This window comes from Vigna radiata, unplaced genomic scaffold (genome assembly GCF_000741045.1).
Source record: "Vigna radiata var. radiata cultivar VC1973A unplaced genomic scaffold, Vradiata_ver6 scaffold_198, whole genome shotgun sequence".
Taxonomy (NCBI): Eukaryota; Viridiplantae; Streptophyta; class Magnoliopsida; order Fabales; family Fabaceae; genus Vigna; species Vigna radiata.
The window spans coordinates 608,481-623,793 of record NW_014542192.1 but is presented as its reverse complement, the minus strand read 5'-3'; the positions used below and the strand labels follow the sequence as shown (position 1 = coordinate 623,793).

At 31.2% G+C, this 15,313-nt stretch overlaps 2 protein-coding genes and 1 non-coding gene across 3 annotated transcripts; all 3 read right to left on the bottom strand.

The window, feature by feature from the left end:
• On the bottom strand, positions 1 to 2,504 carry LOC106779257 (trihelix transcription factor ASIL1-like). Its single transcript, XM_014667337.2, has 2 exons — positions 1,318 to 2,504; positions 1 to 548 (listed from the first exon to the last, which is right to left on the bottom strand). The coding sequence occupies exons 1-2, from the start codon at positions 1,894 to 1,896 to the stop codon at positions 156 to 158; spliced, it is 972 nt and encodes a 323-aa protein (XP_014522823.1). The 5' UTR covers positions 1,897 to 2,504; the 3' UTR covers positions 1 to 155.
• A 5,282-nt stretch (positions 2,505 to 7,786) lies between these two features.
• TRNAN-GUU lies at positions 7,787 to 7,860 on the bottom strand. The gene has a single exon. It is a non-coding gene; the product is annotated as a tRNA-Asn (tRNA).
• Positions 7,861 to 13,071: 5,211 nt separating this feature from the next.
• LOC106779246 (U-box domain-containing protein 17) lies at positions 13,072 to 14,916 on the bottom strand. The gene has a single exon (XM_014667324.2). It carries the CDS (start codon positions 14,668 to 14,670, stop codon positions 13,687 to 13,689), a length of 984 nt encoding a protein of 327 aa, XP_014522810.1. The 5' UTR covers positions 14,671 to 14,916; the 3' UTR covers positions 13,072 to 13,686.
• Positions 14,917 to 15,313: the final 397 nt, after the last annotated feature.

Sequence of the window (15,313 nt, the reverse complement as noted above, 5' to 3'; positions counted from 1 at the left end):
ATAATAGTGTGAGAGACGTACGGAATCGTAATCCCCCAATATGCATTCTGGAAAAACATTCCCCACCAATTTGAGAATACTTTTTCCCTCTAAACTATTTCATAACATTATTATTGGTTATGTTTATGTGCAGTTACAAGAAAAAACATGATTTATTAACTCCTTCCAATTCTTAGAGAAGAATCAAGAGGTTTGTTGTTGACAGTAGCAAAGATTCTAGCAATCTCTAACTGTGTGTTGGCAATTATTTCAGTTCTCTTGAGATCCATTTCCCCTCTCTTTGCTTCAGCTTCAACTCTCATTCTCTCTATCTCTTTCATTGTCTCCATTCTTCCTTCTTCTGACCTTATCATAGCTTCTGCTAACCATCTTAAGCTTTCTGCTATCTCCATATACTCTTTCCTTCTTCTCCCTCTTCTCTTCTCATCATTCACCTTCTTCTTCCTCTTTTCCTTCTTATTGCTGTATACTGCAGGAGTGCTGCTATCTGTCTCCAATGGATTCTTCCTAGATACATCTTCACAACACTTTTCTGCTAACACATCTTCCTGTTAATCATCAATATGTATCTATACATCATTATATATCTATATAATAAATTTACAAAAAACAAAATATTTAATTTTATAATTTTTATACTATTTTATAAAAACCATTGTTTATAATAAAGTTATCAATTTATTTAATAAAATCTCTCTCTCTCTCTCTATATATATATATATATTTATGTATTTATTTATATGTATGTGAATTATTAATTAATATAATAAATAAAAAGTATACTACTTATAACTTCTATTAATTGGTAGCATAAAGAGTTTTATGAATTTCTATTTTCTATTAGATATTTGGTGTTTTCACTAAATATATTATGTTGTTTTTCTGTCGTATTTTTAAATTACATTTATGAACATGGTTTAAAATATATTAAAAATCTTTTTTATACACCGATATCAATAAATAATAAAAAAACTCAATCGAGAATCTAGAATCAGAATTTCACTATCAATATCAATATTCTTTAATAAAAATTCTCTTCCATAAATATTTCTGCAAAATTAAAAAATAATCTCTTATCAAAATAAACCAAAAACACAGGAATTTACAGAAATTATAAGAAAAACATCAATTATATATATATTTTTTTGTCTTGGTTCATGAGAAATTTATCCAAATAAAATTAAACAAAACACAAACTAATTTTTAAACAATGAAATTCTTTTTTTTTTTTCTCTATTATGTATGATCACAATCTTATTCACCATATTTCAATCCCTTAAAATAAAACAAAAGTATTTCAGTGCGTTGAAAATTTACCTTGACAAGCTTATGATCAACCCCATTGGATCCATGCGAGTTCTGCACAACTGCAAGTGGCTCTGACGGCGGAGACTGTTGCGGCGGTTCTGCGGAAGAGGGTGGGACCGCGAGCACCCCCGTGAGCGGCGGCGGTGGCGGCGGAGGCGAGGAGAGGAGAGGGCCAGTTCCCCTGAGAAGAAGATCGAGGCGCGAATAGAGAGGCCAGGAGGAGGGATGTTCTGCAGTTGCAGACTCTGATCTGTACCTCTTCTTCATGGACTCCACCTTGTTCTTGCACTGTGTGGAGGTTTTGGGTGACTTGGTGGAGTTGGCACGTGCTGACACGTGGCGAGCGACGTCCTCCCAGTCATGGCCCTTGAGTTTGGCTCTGTTTCTGAGGACCCATTTGGCTTCATAGGCTTCAAGAAGGGTTGACACTGCTCCTTCACTCCATTCATCTCTCTTCACTCTGTCACCACTTCCAAAACCCTTTGATCTAAAACCAGTTTCTTCCTTGGTTGGGTGGTTAAGGTTTTGGTTTTTGTTTTGTTCTAGGTTGTAGTTGTTGGTTGCTTCTTCTTTCTCCTCCTCCATCATCTCTTTTGCTGTTTCACTCCCATGTACTAAAAGTCTACAACTTTTTATTTTTATTTTTATCCCACAACATCATCATCACCCTATTTGCAAATGGGTAAGGGAAACCACTAGCATTGGAATCTAAGGATCAACATACACTGTTACCATAAATTATAGAGTGGTTGGTTTTGAATGATCAATTGTACAAAAATATGATATTAAAAAAATTTATCCTAACTTCATTAAAAATGTAATGTTGGGATGGAATGAAGTCATGTTTGTGAGTTTTAAGAAATTAGAAATAAATATAGTTGATGAAATTGCAAATATTGAGAGTTGAAAGATAATAGGAGGAAAAATGAGGGTTAGTGGGAGAATAGGCAAAGGGAGAAAAAGGGTACACTTTTGTCAAAAGAGTTAATGATGTTAACTTGTTAACCTTTATTTTTTTTTTGTTTTTGTTTTGGGGGGTGTTTTTTGTTTTCTTACTTTGTGGGTGAAGTTAGTGGGAAATGTAGGGTTTTTATTGCTTGGGTTGAGTTGTTTGGCTGTTAGCGTTGACATGAAGCCAACCAAAGACATGAGAGATGGTAGGAAGAGTGGTGGTGGTGGGTCATTCACGTGCCTCTGTCACCCTTTCTCTTACTACAATCCTCTTCACCCAATTCTTATATAACTTTTTTACTTATGGAAAATGATATTTTGACACCAATTTTTAACACTATTTTGATACTGTATACGTGTCAAAACGTGGTTGGACGATTTCAAATTAAAAAAACTGAGACAAGGACATATTTGAAAGAAAAAAACTAAAGTTTTTTTCTTAATTTGAAATTTTATAACCACATTTTGACACGTGTGTAGTGTCAAAATGATATCAAAAAAATTGGTGTAAAAATATCATTTTCCTTTATTTATATGCATAAACTATTTAAACTATTTTTAACTCCACTTTTAAATAATATAATCGTTTCGATCGAATTCAGTCGTCCTTTCTTGTTCTATTTTCTTTCTATCGTTTATGTTTTTTTATTAAAGGTTATAAGACGTTAAGTCAGATATGTTTTATAAACATATTTTTATCTTATTAAAATAAAAGAAGGTATCTTTACTTGAACATCAATCTTATATTTTTAAGGTTTGTGACAATCAAACATATTAATGAACCATTAATGTAGTATATTTTTATATTATCAAACCCAATAATCAATTATTAATACGGTATATTTGTAAGGATCATGATATTTTAATAAATTTTTGACAACAAATTATGTGTCACTATTTTATTAGTTCGTATATTTGAAACTGTCTAATCACAGGCTGCCACATAAACAAACAATTGTAAAAAAGTTGTTAAAGATACATTTTCCTATCTGTAAAGCGTAAGATAATCTAACTCATTAATACTTATTAATATACTTGTTAACTGTCCATAAATGACCATTAACTTGGATCTATATATTTTATACACTACAATAATATTATTGGACGTGATAAAAATAAATATATTAGATAAACTAAATATATATAATCCCCATCTTACACATCATCCTTAAAGTTAAAAATATAAAGAGTATATTGGAAAGTGTTGATCCGATGATGAGCACCGGCCAATGTGGAAGAGTAGCTTTGGTTGTTCTCACTTTCCCTTCAACGTCCTTTCTTCTCTTTGTCTCTCTCACGTATGCAAATGCTTTTATGCTCCTTTAATGTGTCTTTTGAAAGGTCTTTTGGTGATGCACACACACCCACTACCCCTAAAGTTACGCCCTAATGCCTTCCTAATAACGACTCTCCTTCCCCATAGTCCAAAGGAATCATAGTAGGCCACACCAACACAAAACCTAACCCATTCCATTCTTCTTCTAACACATAACTATCTTTCTACTCTCTTTTTTTGTTAAAGATAAATGCTATTTACATGAAATATTACTTTTCACTATTTTTTAGTTTTTTTTTTATAAATAAATAATAATAATATTTTTTTACCTATTTTACCTTTATATAAGTGCCACATAATTGTCAACTGTTGTTAAAAGTTTTTTTTTTTTTTTTTAACTAAGGTTAAAGATGGATCTTTCTATAGGTAAATATGGGTCTTTTAAATTTGCATCATAAAAACAAGGATATTATCACTTTTCTTTTATACGTCAGCCGAATACATTGACTTTGGGTGTTTGGTATCCGATCAGATCATATTCTATGCTTTTGAGCCATTGAAAGGGAGAAAAATAAGAATTTCAAATTTCTCTTTTTTAACAAAAGTTTGGAGAAAAAATAGGGTGAAAATCTCTATCTTCAAAACAGGATTTTACACTTTCAGACTCAGTCCTTTCAACTTTGCAAGTAATTATGATATTCTTTTGAAATATATTTTATAAAAAAAAATAGACCCATTTTAGATTTTTCTGTATAAGTTTTGTAACATTTTATTTAAATAGTGTAATATACTATTCAGAAAACATCACAAGTTTAATAAAATAATTTTTTTTTACACTCATTAAATGATTATTGTTCCAAAGAATCAATCACATACGAACAATCCACCAAAGAAACACACAAAATGATAAGCTAATATCAAAAGAATCAAATATAGAATATTAAGATTTCATCATATATCATATTTCAGACAAAGTAACCAATCATCTTAATCATGTCATGGACTTAAACCTGACCATCCATTTATAATATGAATGTTGAGCTATGGTAGGTCATGAATTATGGTGGCTTCTATTGTTCTGCAGAGCCATTGTCAATGAGTTTTACCCTACTACATACACAAAGTTAGTTTGTTCCGCGTCTTAGGCCATTATGGAACACCTAGACTAAGACCTCTTGCTACTCTCATCACATGTATCACTCATCTCTAATTGAGAATGAATGACCATTAGAGTGTCAAAATAACTCCCTAAGATTGAGCTTCATACATTCATACAAACAACACTTATAATACAAGCACTTAGAATTTCTCCTTAAAAACTCTTATTCAATCACACTTAGATAAATACATCAACCTCATTCAAAATCCTTAATATCATTCCATAAAACATACTAAAACATGTCATAAGATACCCACAAATGCTTAAAAGAAATCAAAAAAGCCAAAGAAGAAGAAAACAAAGAGTACCCATTATGGATACTGGTGTTGAACAACATCTCCTCGCCATTAAGCGTCATTCCTCTCGCATTTTTGGTGCCTAAGCGCCACTCCCATGCAGTTGAGCGACAAACCTCTCACAATTTTGGTGCTTAGGCCTCACTGACTATTGCTAACTGTCACACCAGAGATTAAAATACCTCCAATTTTACCTTGGTTGCTCTTCGCACATATGTAATTGATTAATATGACCTCCTAGGCACTGTGAATGATTTAAAAAAACACGTTTCTAACTCAAAGTAGCTACCCCAATTTACCTAATCTCACTTAAACTATTTCTAATCCATAAATTAACACCCAAAGGTCTAAACTAGTCAGAATTAATCCAACTACAGACCCTAAACCTTCTACTTCAGCTCAGACCTACCACATTAGAATTTCACTAGCTAAAACCTCTAAACTTGAACCTAAAACCTTCTAAAACCACCCTACTAACTCATACCTATTTCTATATCAGATCCCCATTAACTTAAGATGCCAACAAGTTCCAAATGATCCAACAACATGTCCTAGATTACAGTTTCTCCTCTTAAACCCTTACGTTTAAAACTTACCTATTAAAACCTCCATTTTTGACCAATAGAGCTTATAACTCAACCTAATCTACTTCTTCTCAACATTATAACCAAATTGACACCCCTAAACTTCACAAAAACAACATTCATCATACAAATTAAGTCTAATACAAAATTATTCAATGTCAAAAATCATCATGTGACCAAATACACTCATCCAACAACAATTTACATTTACTATCATTTTTGACATAATAATTCAACATATAACAACTACACACACTAATACCTATCAATTTATACTTCATAATTTAAAATAAAACAAACACTAGCTTCCCTTACCTTATCAAAAATGCTATCACAACTCTATACGACTCACTTTATCTCAGCTCAAAGAACTCTAAAAAAGCCTACAAACCACATAACAATGATCAAAATGAGTCCTTAGAACCACTAATCAACAAGGAACTAAAAAAAAGAGAGAGAACAACACATGCAAGAAAACTTATATGCATGTGGCAAACTACAAATTTAAGAAAAAAGAGTAGTTATATCAAGAAAATTGATCGATAAATAATGGATGATTCACGGTCATGATCTCCAAGACATTTTCTGATCGTCAAAGAGATAATTCAAGAGTACAAATTCTTAGATAAAATAGAGAGATAACTCAGAGAAGGAGTTCTAAGAAATGATATGTGTTTTAAACAATGAGAAATATTTATGAAATTCTATTTATATTATTGAATTATTTTAACATCGGTCTCATTATTTTAAAACATCTAATACTTTATTTTATAAATTTTTACATATTTTCTAATCAAATTATTTAAAAAATAAAAATATTTTATTTATTTATTTCATTGCATAAATTCTACTTTGTTTTAAAAAAACATAAGTGACTATTTAAAAAGTATTTGGGAACACTTAGTTTTAAATTCAACCAAACTTTTGTATAATTTACATCTCTTACGCACCTTTATTTAATCCCAATTACCAACTAAGTGAGAGTTTACATTTGTAATTTGTAAGATGAAAATTTACTCAACAATAACTTACCTTTTTTTTTTCTTCTAAAATATTATTTACAAACCATAAATTTATTTTAAAAGAGTGTTCCTGGTAGGAACAAAGAGTAATAGTAACACCTTTGTTTTATAATGTTCCCGTTCTATCATCACCATTTTTTATATCAGTCACTATTATTGAAATCTATTTTTACATTAGTTAATGTGATCAGTCTGTGTCAGTCTGTGAATTGATATAGATCCAGCTAATAATAGATTTTTTTTTTTCATGTAATATTGAGTTGAAATTAATTTATGTGAGTCTTATATTTTGAAAAATGAGAACTAAAATTTAGTTAGGTCTACACATTCTAATAAAAAATACTTTTGAAATGAAGTGTTAGAAAATGTGTTATTAATATATTAATTTACACGAATTAAATATCAAAACATAACTATATTTGTCTATTTTTATTTATCTTTAATAATCTTTCTTATACTAATATCATGTTTCTATTTTGGGACGTTATGTATACAATATTACTGTGGAAGGAATATTATTATGCCATTACAGCTGTTATATATACTCTCCCAGCTTTTACATAAACAATATTTCGATCAAATATCTATTCAATGATTCAGATATGATCTTATAAACTTTAAATTTTCCGTCATGTTTTATATTTTATTGTTATTTATCTGAGTGTATTATGTACCAATTAAGTAAAAAAATTATGAATTTGAGAATATAAATTCTAAACTTTCGTTTATCTATAAATATTATGTAATAAAAAACTTTCAATTTCATTAAATACATATATTAGTATTTTTTTAGTTTATCTATTTTAAAAAATATATAGTAAATTAAATAATTTGGAATTTGGGTTAAAATTAAATAATTGGTTTTGAATTATGTTAATTTTATAAAATATCAATTTAATTCAAAGTTTTTAATAAAGTATTTTTGTTTATATAGTTCTCTAAATAAGTTTTTTTTACAGCCAAATAGTTATATTATATCATAGAATATAATACAATTTTAATTTGAAAACATATTTTATTGTTAACAAATATATTTTAAAACAATTAATTTCCCTTATTTTAATTACCCATGTTTGAGAATGTGCTAAACGAAATTTGGAAAAGAAAAAGTAACTTTTTAATTTATAATATAAGATGATAATATCATACAGTAAAATTTTCAATTTAATAAAATAAAATGAAAAATATAACGCTAGAAGGAGGGCTTGAACCTCCGACCTTGTGGTTAACAGCCACACGCTCTAACCAACTGAGCTATTCCAGCTTGTTGAATAGATAAAATTATTCTCTAATATACCTATATGTCTTTTGTGAAAGTTATTTCCGCGAGTCTCGATATGATTATATTAAAATGGTATTTTGCAAATACTTTATTTTTTCTTTTCTACAGTTTTAATTGTTTGTATTTAGGTTTAAGTGTTAGAAAATATAAAAATGCGTATCTTTTCAATTTGAATAAAAAAATTAAAAATAAATGTTATGTGTAGAATAAAAGGTAAAATGATAAATAAATATTATTTGAATAGATAAAAATAACAGAAAAAAAATAGACAAGCTTAATTTTCTTTATTTGTTTAAAGGATTGAAAATTTGTAGAAAAGAAGAAAAAACTATAAGAATCATTATATTTATTATATTATATTTTAGTATAAATTTATTATTATTTATTGATTTATCACATTTCTCTCGTTTTACCTTATTTTGGACGGAAATGTTTTGTATATAATAAAGTTTATTGAAATTGTTTATAAGTATCTATTCAACTTACAATACCATTTAAATACATTTAAGCAAATATTACATATTTAATAGACTAGTAGAATTCATCAAGTAAAAAAGAAATATATAAAAGTGTATGTACAATTATCCAAAACATAACTACAAGTGAAATTTATATATAACTCTAATATAAAATTATATACTCAACTACAAAAGGTTTCTTAGATTACAACCCCAAAAGAATTTTAATATATAGGTATAACTATAAATTTGTGCCTTCACCTCCTAGATCAATTTATTCATACTCGATCAGGTGATTATTCAAATCATACAATAAATACAAACAAACTATTAGTACAAAAACAACATACAACGTCGAATATTTTGGACCTTTCACGTCGAATTCGAGAACAACTGTCATATCGGAAGAGGTTAAATTTATGTCGGATTTTATCAATATACGACGTTAATCAATTTTTTTTTAATTAATTGTAATCTTTTTTTACAATCTACGATACCGAAAAAGTAGAAAAACAACAAATTTCAGTTTTTGACATTTTATAAAGCATGAACTATGAACGTGTAGTATAGTATAACAACAAACAAAAAACAAGTTTAATCAAATAACAACAACAAACAAATTCAACCAAATAACAACAAACAAGTTCAAAAAACACAATAACAAACAACTTCAACAAATAAGTTCTTTAAAACGAGAACGAAAACGAAAATTAACCTTTAATGAGTTCGTCAGAATAAAGTGTTTTCACCAGTGAGAGAGAAAGCAGAATGCGTATATGAAGAACAAGAACACGAAAATAATCAGTCAAAACAAACGAAAATCATACATTAAAAGAAACTTTTGGTTGACAAATAATACGTCGAAGCCCCTACAGAATTCGACGTATTATATGTGGTTTAAAAGAAAAAAGAAAAAGAGAAATAAAAGAGGTTACTTTTTGGCTTCTGGCAGAAAAATAATACGTCGAAGCTCATACAAAATTTGACGTATTATATGTGGTTTAAAAGAAAAAAGAAAAAAAGAATTAAAAGAGGTTACTTTTTGGCTTATGGCTGACAAATAATACGTCGAGGCTCCTATAGAATTCGACGTATTATATGTGGTTTAAAAGAAAAAAGAAAAAAAAAATTAAAAGAGGTTATTTTTTGGCTTCTAGCTGAAAAATAATACGTCGACCCCTACAGAATTCGACGTATTATATGTGACTTAAAAGAAAAAGGAAAAAAAGAATTAAAAGAGGTTACATTTTGGCTTCTGGTTGACAAATAATACATCGAAGCCTCTACAGAACTCGACGTACTATTGGTGGTTTAAAAGAAAGAAGAAAGAGAATGACACGCTGATTTAAATAATTACCATAATATAACGTCAAATTTCATACAATTCGACCTTCTACAATTGCATTTATTTACAAAAATGTCACCGATCATTTTTAACTTTGGCTATTTAGTGGTTGGACGTTGAACGCATGACATTATACGCTGTTTTTGCACTAATGAACAAATAACACAGCAAGGGTAAGCTAATATTATAAGAATCAAATCATGCAATTATTGGAGCGTCTACCACCTATGGCCAAAAAACACCAGACCATATACTAGGACCCCCTATTACTCCTCACCACATAATCCCTTTCTCTACTTGAGATGGAGTGATTATTGGAACGCCAGGATAACTTCCAAGACTGAGTCCCTACATTAATAGATTACCCTAAAAACCACATCAAGAATTTCACCTTAGAAATTATTTTCAAACCATACATTAAATACATACATAACCTATGTATAAAGCATCATATAATTCAATATATAGTTTTAGATAAACCTCAAAACCCTTGTATAGTTCAAAGTTACAAGAAAACAAAAGAAGAAAAACCTCAAACATGATCTCAACAGGCTGCCCAATGCATGTCCTGGTGTCCAATGAAAGGACCTCTCTCACTCAACGAGAAACTACTCGCTCTATGAATACAAAAACAGAGAGTCCTTTGGGTTGATATTTTGTCTTCAATGTCGTTTTACAAATAATTAGTAATTTGGTGTTACTTGAATGTAGAAATAGATATTTTCACTAAGTTTTTATAAATTATATTAGTAAAGGGAATGTTAGATATTTTATCTTTATATCTTATATTTATCTTTTATCTTTAGTTAATTTATTATTATTTCTTATTTGCATTTTGAACTTACACTACATTTCTTCTACTATGAATAGAAAACCTTATATTTATATATATATTCAGCAAAAAGAAAATTAATCTTATACACCATTTTTACTGTAAAAGCTTAAAACAAAAATCCCATCATTTTAAAACGGATTAAATATAATTTTAATTTTTAAATTTTAATATGAAAATAAAATTTATTTATATTTAAAACTTTAATATATTTTAATTTTAAAACTTTAAAAATAAATAAATATAATCTTTTAATTTAATTTATTTTTTATATATTAAACATATTTTTTAATTACATCAAAACAAAAATATCAAAAGATATAAACAATTTAAAAATTAGCATTAAACCTGATTGACACGTTAAAAAAATTAAAATAATTATGTTAAAAAAAACTTTATCCATTATTTTTTAAATTTAGAAGCAAAATAAAAAACATAATCATTGACAGTTTTCTAAAGAAATTACATTTTATTCAATTGTTATCATGTTTCTTTTTATTTTAAAAAAATATCAAAATTAGTCCTACAACACATAAAGATTAACTAAAGTTATAAGATTTTTTTCTGAAAAAAAATTCATAAATCCATCATCCCATAAAAATATAAAAAAGTTTTGAATAAAAAAATTAATTTCACATTAAAATTTAAAAACTAAAAAACATATTTAATTTCTCTTAAAAAACTAATAAACAACAAAAAGACTAAAACAGAACATATTGAAGACCAGCAAGAATGTGAACAAAATGGAAAACACAAAAAATTTAATAAATACAATATTTTAAAAATATAGTGTTCTTAATTGTTCAAATGTCACAATAAATAAATCATTTCATCACTTTTCAAATGTCTATAAATCCTAAAGATCAAAATAAAAAAAAAAGCTTTTATCAATAATAAAAATAAAATCATAAATTTCATCCGTAAGCAAATCATAAATTAAAGAAATAATTATTGATGATAAAAAAAAATAAAAATTTTATCAATAATTGAAACAATTTTATCAATGATCAAAACAGGAACAAAATTATATATGCAAAATCTTCAAATTTACATGGTACCAAAAAGTCATTTAAGCGTAAACTCAAGCAATATAATAATCTTTTCTTAAAATAAAACAGTATGTGAAAATTAATTTCCGCAACTATTACACAACTACTCCTATAGTCAGAGTTAAACCAAAAGAAATCGAAAAGATGAAAAAGGTAGCAACAATGATGTAGAAAGTTGTAACTTTGAATTCAGATGATTTTTCCTTCTTCACATCTATCATTCAAAGGAAAACTTACACATCTTGCAATGTAATACTTGTACAGAAAGAAAAGGCTCACAAAGATATCTAATCCTCAATTCTCATTCAAGTGACTCAATTGGTTGGTGCAACAAAAATATTTAAACTGAGGAAGATTCATAGAATCAAGGTTAGCATGTTATGGAAGCCATCGGTAATCATTTTATATTCAGTAATAGCTAATCTTTCTCCATCAATAAGTCTAAATACTTTTAAACAATATAGAATTCTGCTGATGGCATTAGCAACATCATTCAGATGCAGCAACAAATTTTTAAAATGCCAATCCAGATGTGAACTAAAAACATGTGCTTTGTGTCTATTATGTAAATCAGGTTGCAAATTGTATTAAGTTTCCTCTAGACTCTTAGAAATTTGGAAAATTAGAAAAGAAAATAAAACGCCAATGTAGTAGAATAAAAGAATTTAAAGTCCAGAATATAGGTGAACCATGCAGCATGTTAAAATAGACTGGTGATGATGTTAGTGCACATTCACATCGAACAGGATTGAACTTGCTGAATGAACTTTTAATCTAACCAACATAAATATTGACTATATATTCTTACACAATAAAAATTTCTTACTTAAATCATAGAAGATCAAAACTAAGATGGTCTTCCCATATTCAAACGGATACGCTTTAGTTTTCAATGAGACTAATCTAATCCATTAACAAAAAAGGACTCCACCTACCTCATGAATGGAGATGCATATTCAGTAGTTTACAGAATCTAAAATGATTACTAAATCCTTCAAATGTAGATACATGTTCTCTAGGGCCCAACTCCATTTTCTTTTTCTATCACAGAATGCACTTAGCATACAACATCAAACCTTTCCAGTAAGGAAGAACATAATATACATTATGGGTGGAAATAAAAACATAGAACATGTGATGCAAATGAGGAATGAATCTATAAATAGGACTATCACAACAGCTAGTGCTGCTGTACTGACCAACCTCCATTTTTGGCTTCTATTACCACTAGAAACAAAGCTACACTGTTTCATCAACAACCAATTGATCACACCCACCCACCTAAAAAAAATCACCTAACAACATGCACATGACGGCTAACAGTTGCATCTAAATTACCAGAGATAGAACCAAAATCACTGTATTTACCACCAAGTGTACTTAGCTGATGTACTTTTGAGACAAATCATATGCAACCGTCACTAATCATTAGTTTAACAGATTAAAGGCTAAAACTCAAATCCAATCAGAACAAATGAAAAAACAAAAGTACTCCTCAGCAGAACTAAATAACCCGAAAGTTGTTATCCATTACTCAACACTGTAAAAATGTACAACACATCATGATATTGTTCATATCATAACATAATAATGAATAGAATATGATATAAAAAACAAACTTATCACCTAATTTGTACACCAAATGTGCCAGTCTAAACCCTACATCGACCGGGATTCTCTCTGATCAGGACGTTCCCACATCCTTGCATCCACGCATTCAGCTAATCAGAACCACTGAATGAATATCTCACAACTCATATTTCTCTCAACAAATACACCAACAGACTTAGATACAAAAATCTTTAAATGCTATTATGGGCTATGTTCTAATATCAGAATTGAAGATTTCCCTTGGTAATTTGCACAGTCTAAATTCTAGTTACTTGTTAACATAAATTTTCTAAGTAAAACTCCAATTCTGACTAAGAAACATAGCCAAAAATCACAGAAGTAACTGCATCTGAGTTTCATCCTAAACATATCCAAAAGTGAACCATCTTATCTTCATCCATTGGTTCCAATTCACGAATGCGCGAAGAATGTGTAAATACAGAGAGAACCCATTTCCGGTCTACAAAGAACAAAAAGAATCATGAAACCGTATCAGCACAAGAGTCACCAAACTCAATCCGAATCATGATTCCTCGAGGAACCAAAGGAAGAACAGTTATCACTACTCAACGCCACATCGACAGTGCCATTGCTCTCACCGAGCAAGACCTTCAACAATTCCGCGGCCTTCGTCCTCCCCTTGGCACTGCCGCCGTCCCTAACGTCCCTAATTCCGTCCAGTGCTCCGAAGGCCACTGCGTCGCGCACATCCGCGGCGACCTTCTCCCCACCGCAGCGCACAAGATTAAGGAGAGCTGAGACGGCATTCTCCTTGGTGCGCATGCTGGCGGCAGTGGCGAGGTCAAGAAGGTCGGCGAGCACGCCGAGGCCGCCAGATGCTTTACGGAAGGCCTCGGCCGCATCTTCACATCCCGCAACCTGCGCAACCACCGCCGTCGCGTCCTCCACGATGCCGACCCTACCGTCCTTAACGACGAGCGAAAAAAGCGCGGGAACCACGCCGAGGTTGATCATCGTGGCGCGGTTGAGCGGGTGGAGCGCGATGGCGAAGAGCGCCTTGAGCGCGTCCTTGATCGTGCGCGGAGGTGAGGACACATGGCAACGGAGGATATCGACGAGCGAGTACACGATCTCGCGCTTCGAGCCGACGACGGGACGGTAAGCGTCGACAGATGAGAGGAGGCTGTGTATGGTAGCGGCAGCGGACTGTACGGCGGCGGGAGATGAGGTGGTGGCGTGGTGCGAGATCACGTGGGCGATCGCGTCGAGGACGCCACGCGTCGACATGAGAGGCTCCTTCTCGGTGATTGAGAGGTTGAGCAGCGTGGCCGCTGCGTTCTCTTGGGAAGTGTGAGAGGAAGAGTAGAGGGTTTCCGCTATATAAGGGATTGCGCCAGCTTCGGAGATTACGGGTCGGGTTTGCGGGTCCTGCTTGGACATGAGGCGAAGCTGGCAGAGGGCATCGACGCGAGCGGCTTCGGAGACGGAGCTGAGCTTCGAGACTAGGGTTCGGACAGTGCGGCGCTCAGATTCCATGGTGGTTCGTAGGGAGGTTCGGGGGATAAGGAGAAAAGAAACGAAAGGGAGAGGGAAAACCGCGTGGGAGAATATAAGGGCGTGTTTGGATGGTTGGAGGCGTGAGGGAGTAGGACTCGGAGGAGATTATTGGGTCGTGGCGGTTTCGCACGGTGTTGACTGGTTGTGAGGGTGACGTGGACAGGTGGATAGTTTTAGTTTCGGTTTGCACAAATTTTGATTTGATTCCTTTCACACCGGCTTTTTTTATTCAGTGGTTTGATCGGGTTTGGAGAACGGTTTTTCTCTCTGTAAATTCCTTTCATACACCTTTTAATTAAAAAAAAATTATATATCACATGTAATATTTTCATGGAAGAGTATACATACGTTATTTAAAGGATTTTTTTTAACAACAATAAATATATGGAAAAGGTTCGCATCTCTTATAAATGCCATAATTTGTTTTAGTTTTCTACGATGCTATATTTCTAACGATCGGAAATAACTAAAGACCGAACGATCTTAGTGGACGAGCGGCCCACACATTCTCATTGGGCTCAAGGCCTAATTCCAGCGTAAATGGCCAGCATATAAAATAAAATATCATTTAGATATATTCACCGGATATATCTTACGAAGAGATATGTCAAGTAAGATTATG

What these genes read in the sequence shown, in the direction of transcription:
- LOC106779257 (XM_014667337.2), bottom strand. Translation starts at nt 1,896, where the DNA reads ATGATGGAGGAGGAGAAAGAAGAAGCAACCAACAACTACAACCTAGAA. An exon ending in TTGATCATAAGCTTGTCAAG is followed by an intron (nt 549 to 1,317) that starts GTAAATTTTCAA and finishes GATGATTAACAG; the next exon opens with GAAGATGTGTTAGCAGAAAA.
- LOC106779246 (XM_014667324.2), bottom strand. Translation starts at nt 14,670, where the DNA reads ATGGAATCTGAGCGCCGCACTGTCCGAACCCTAGTCTCGAAGCTCAGC.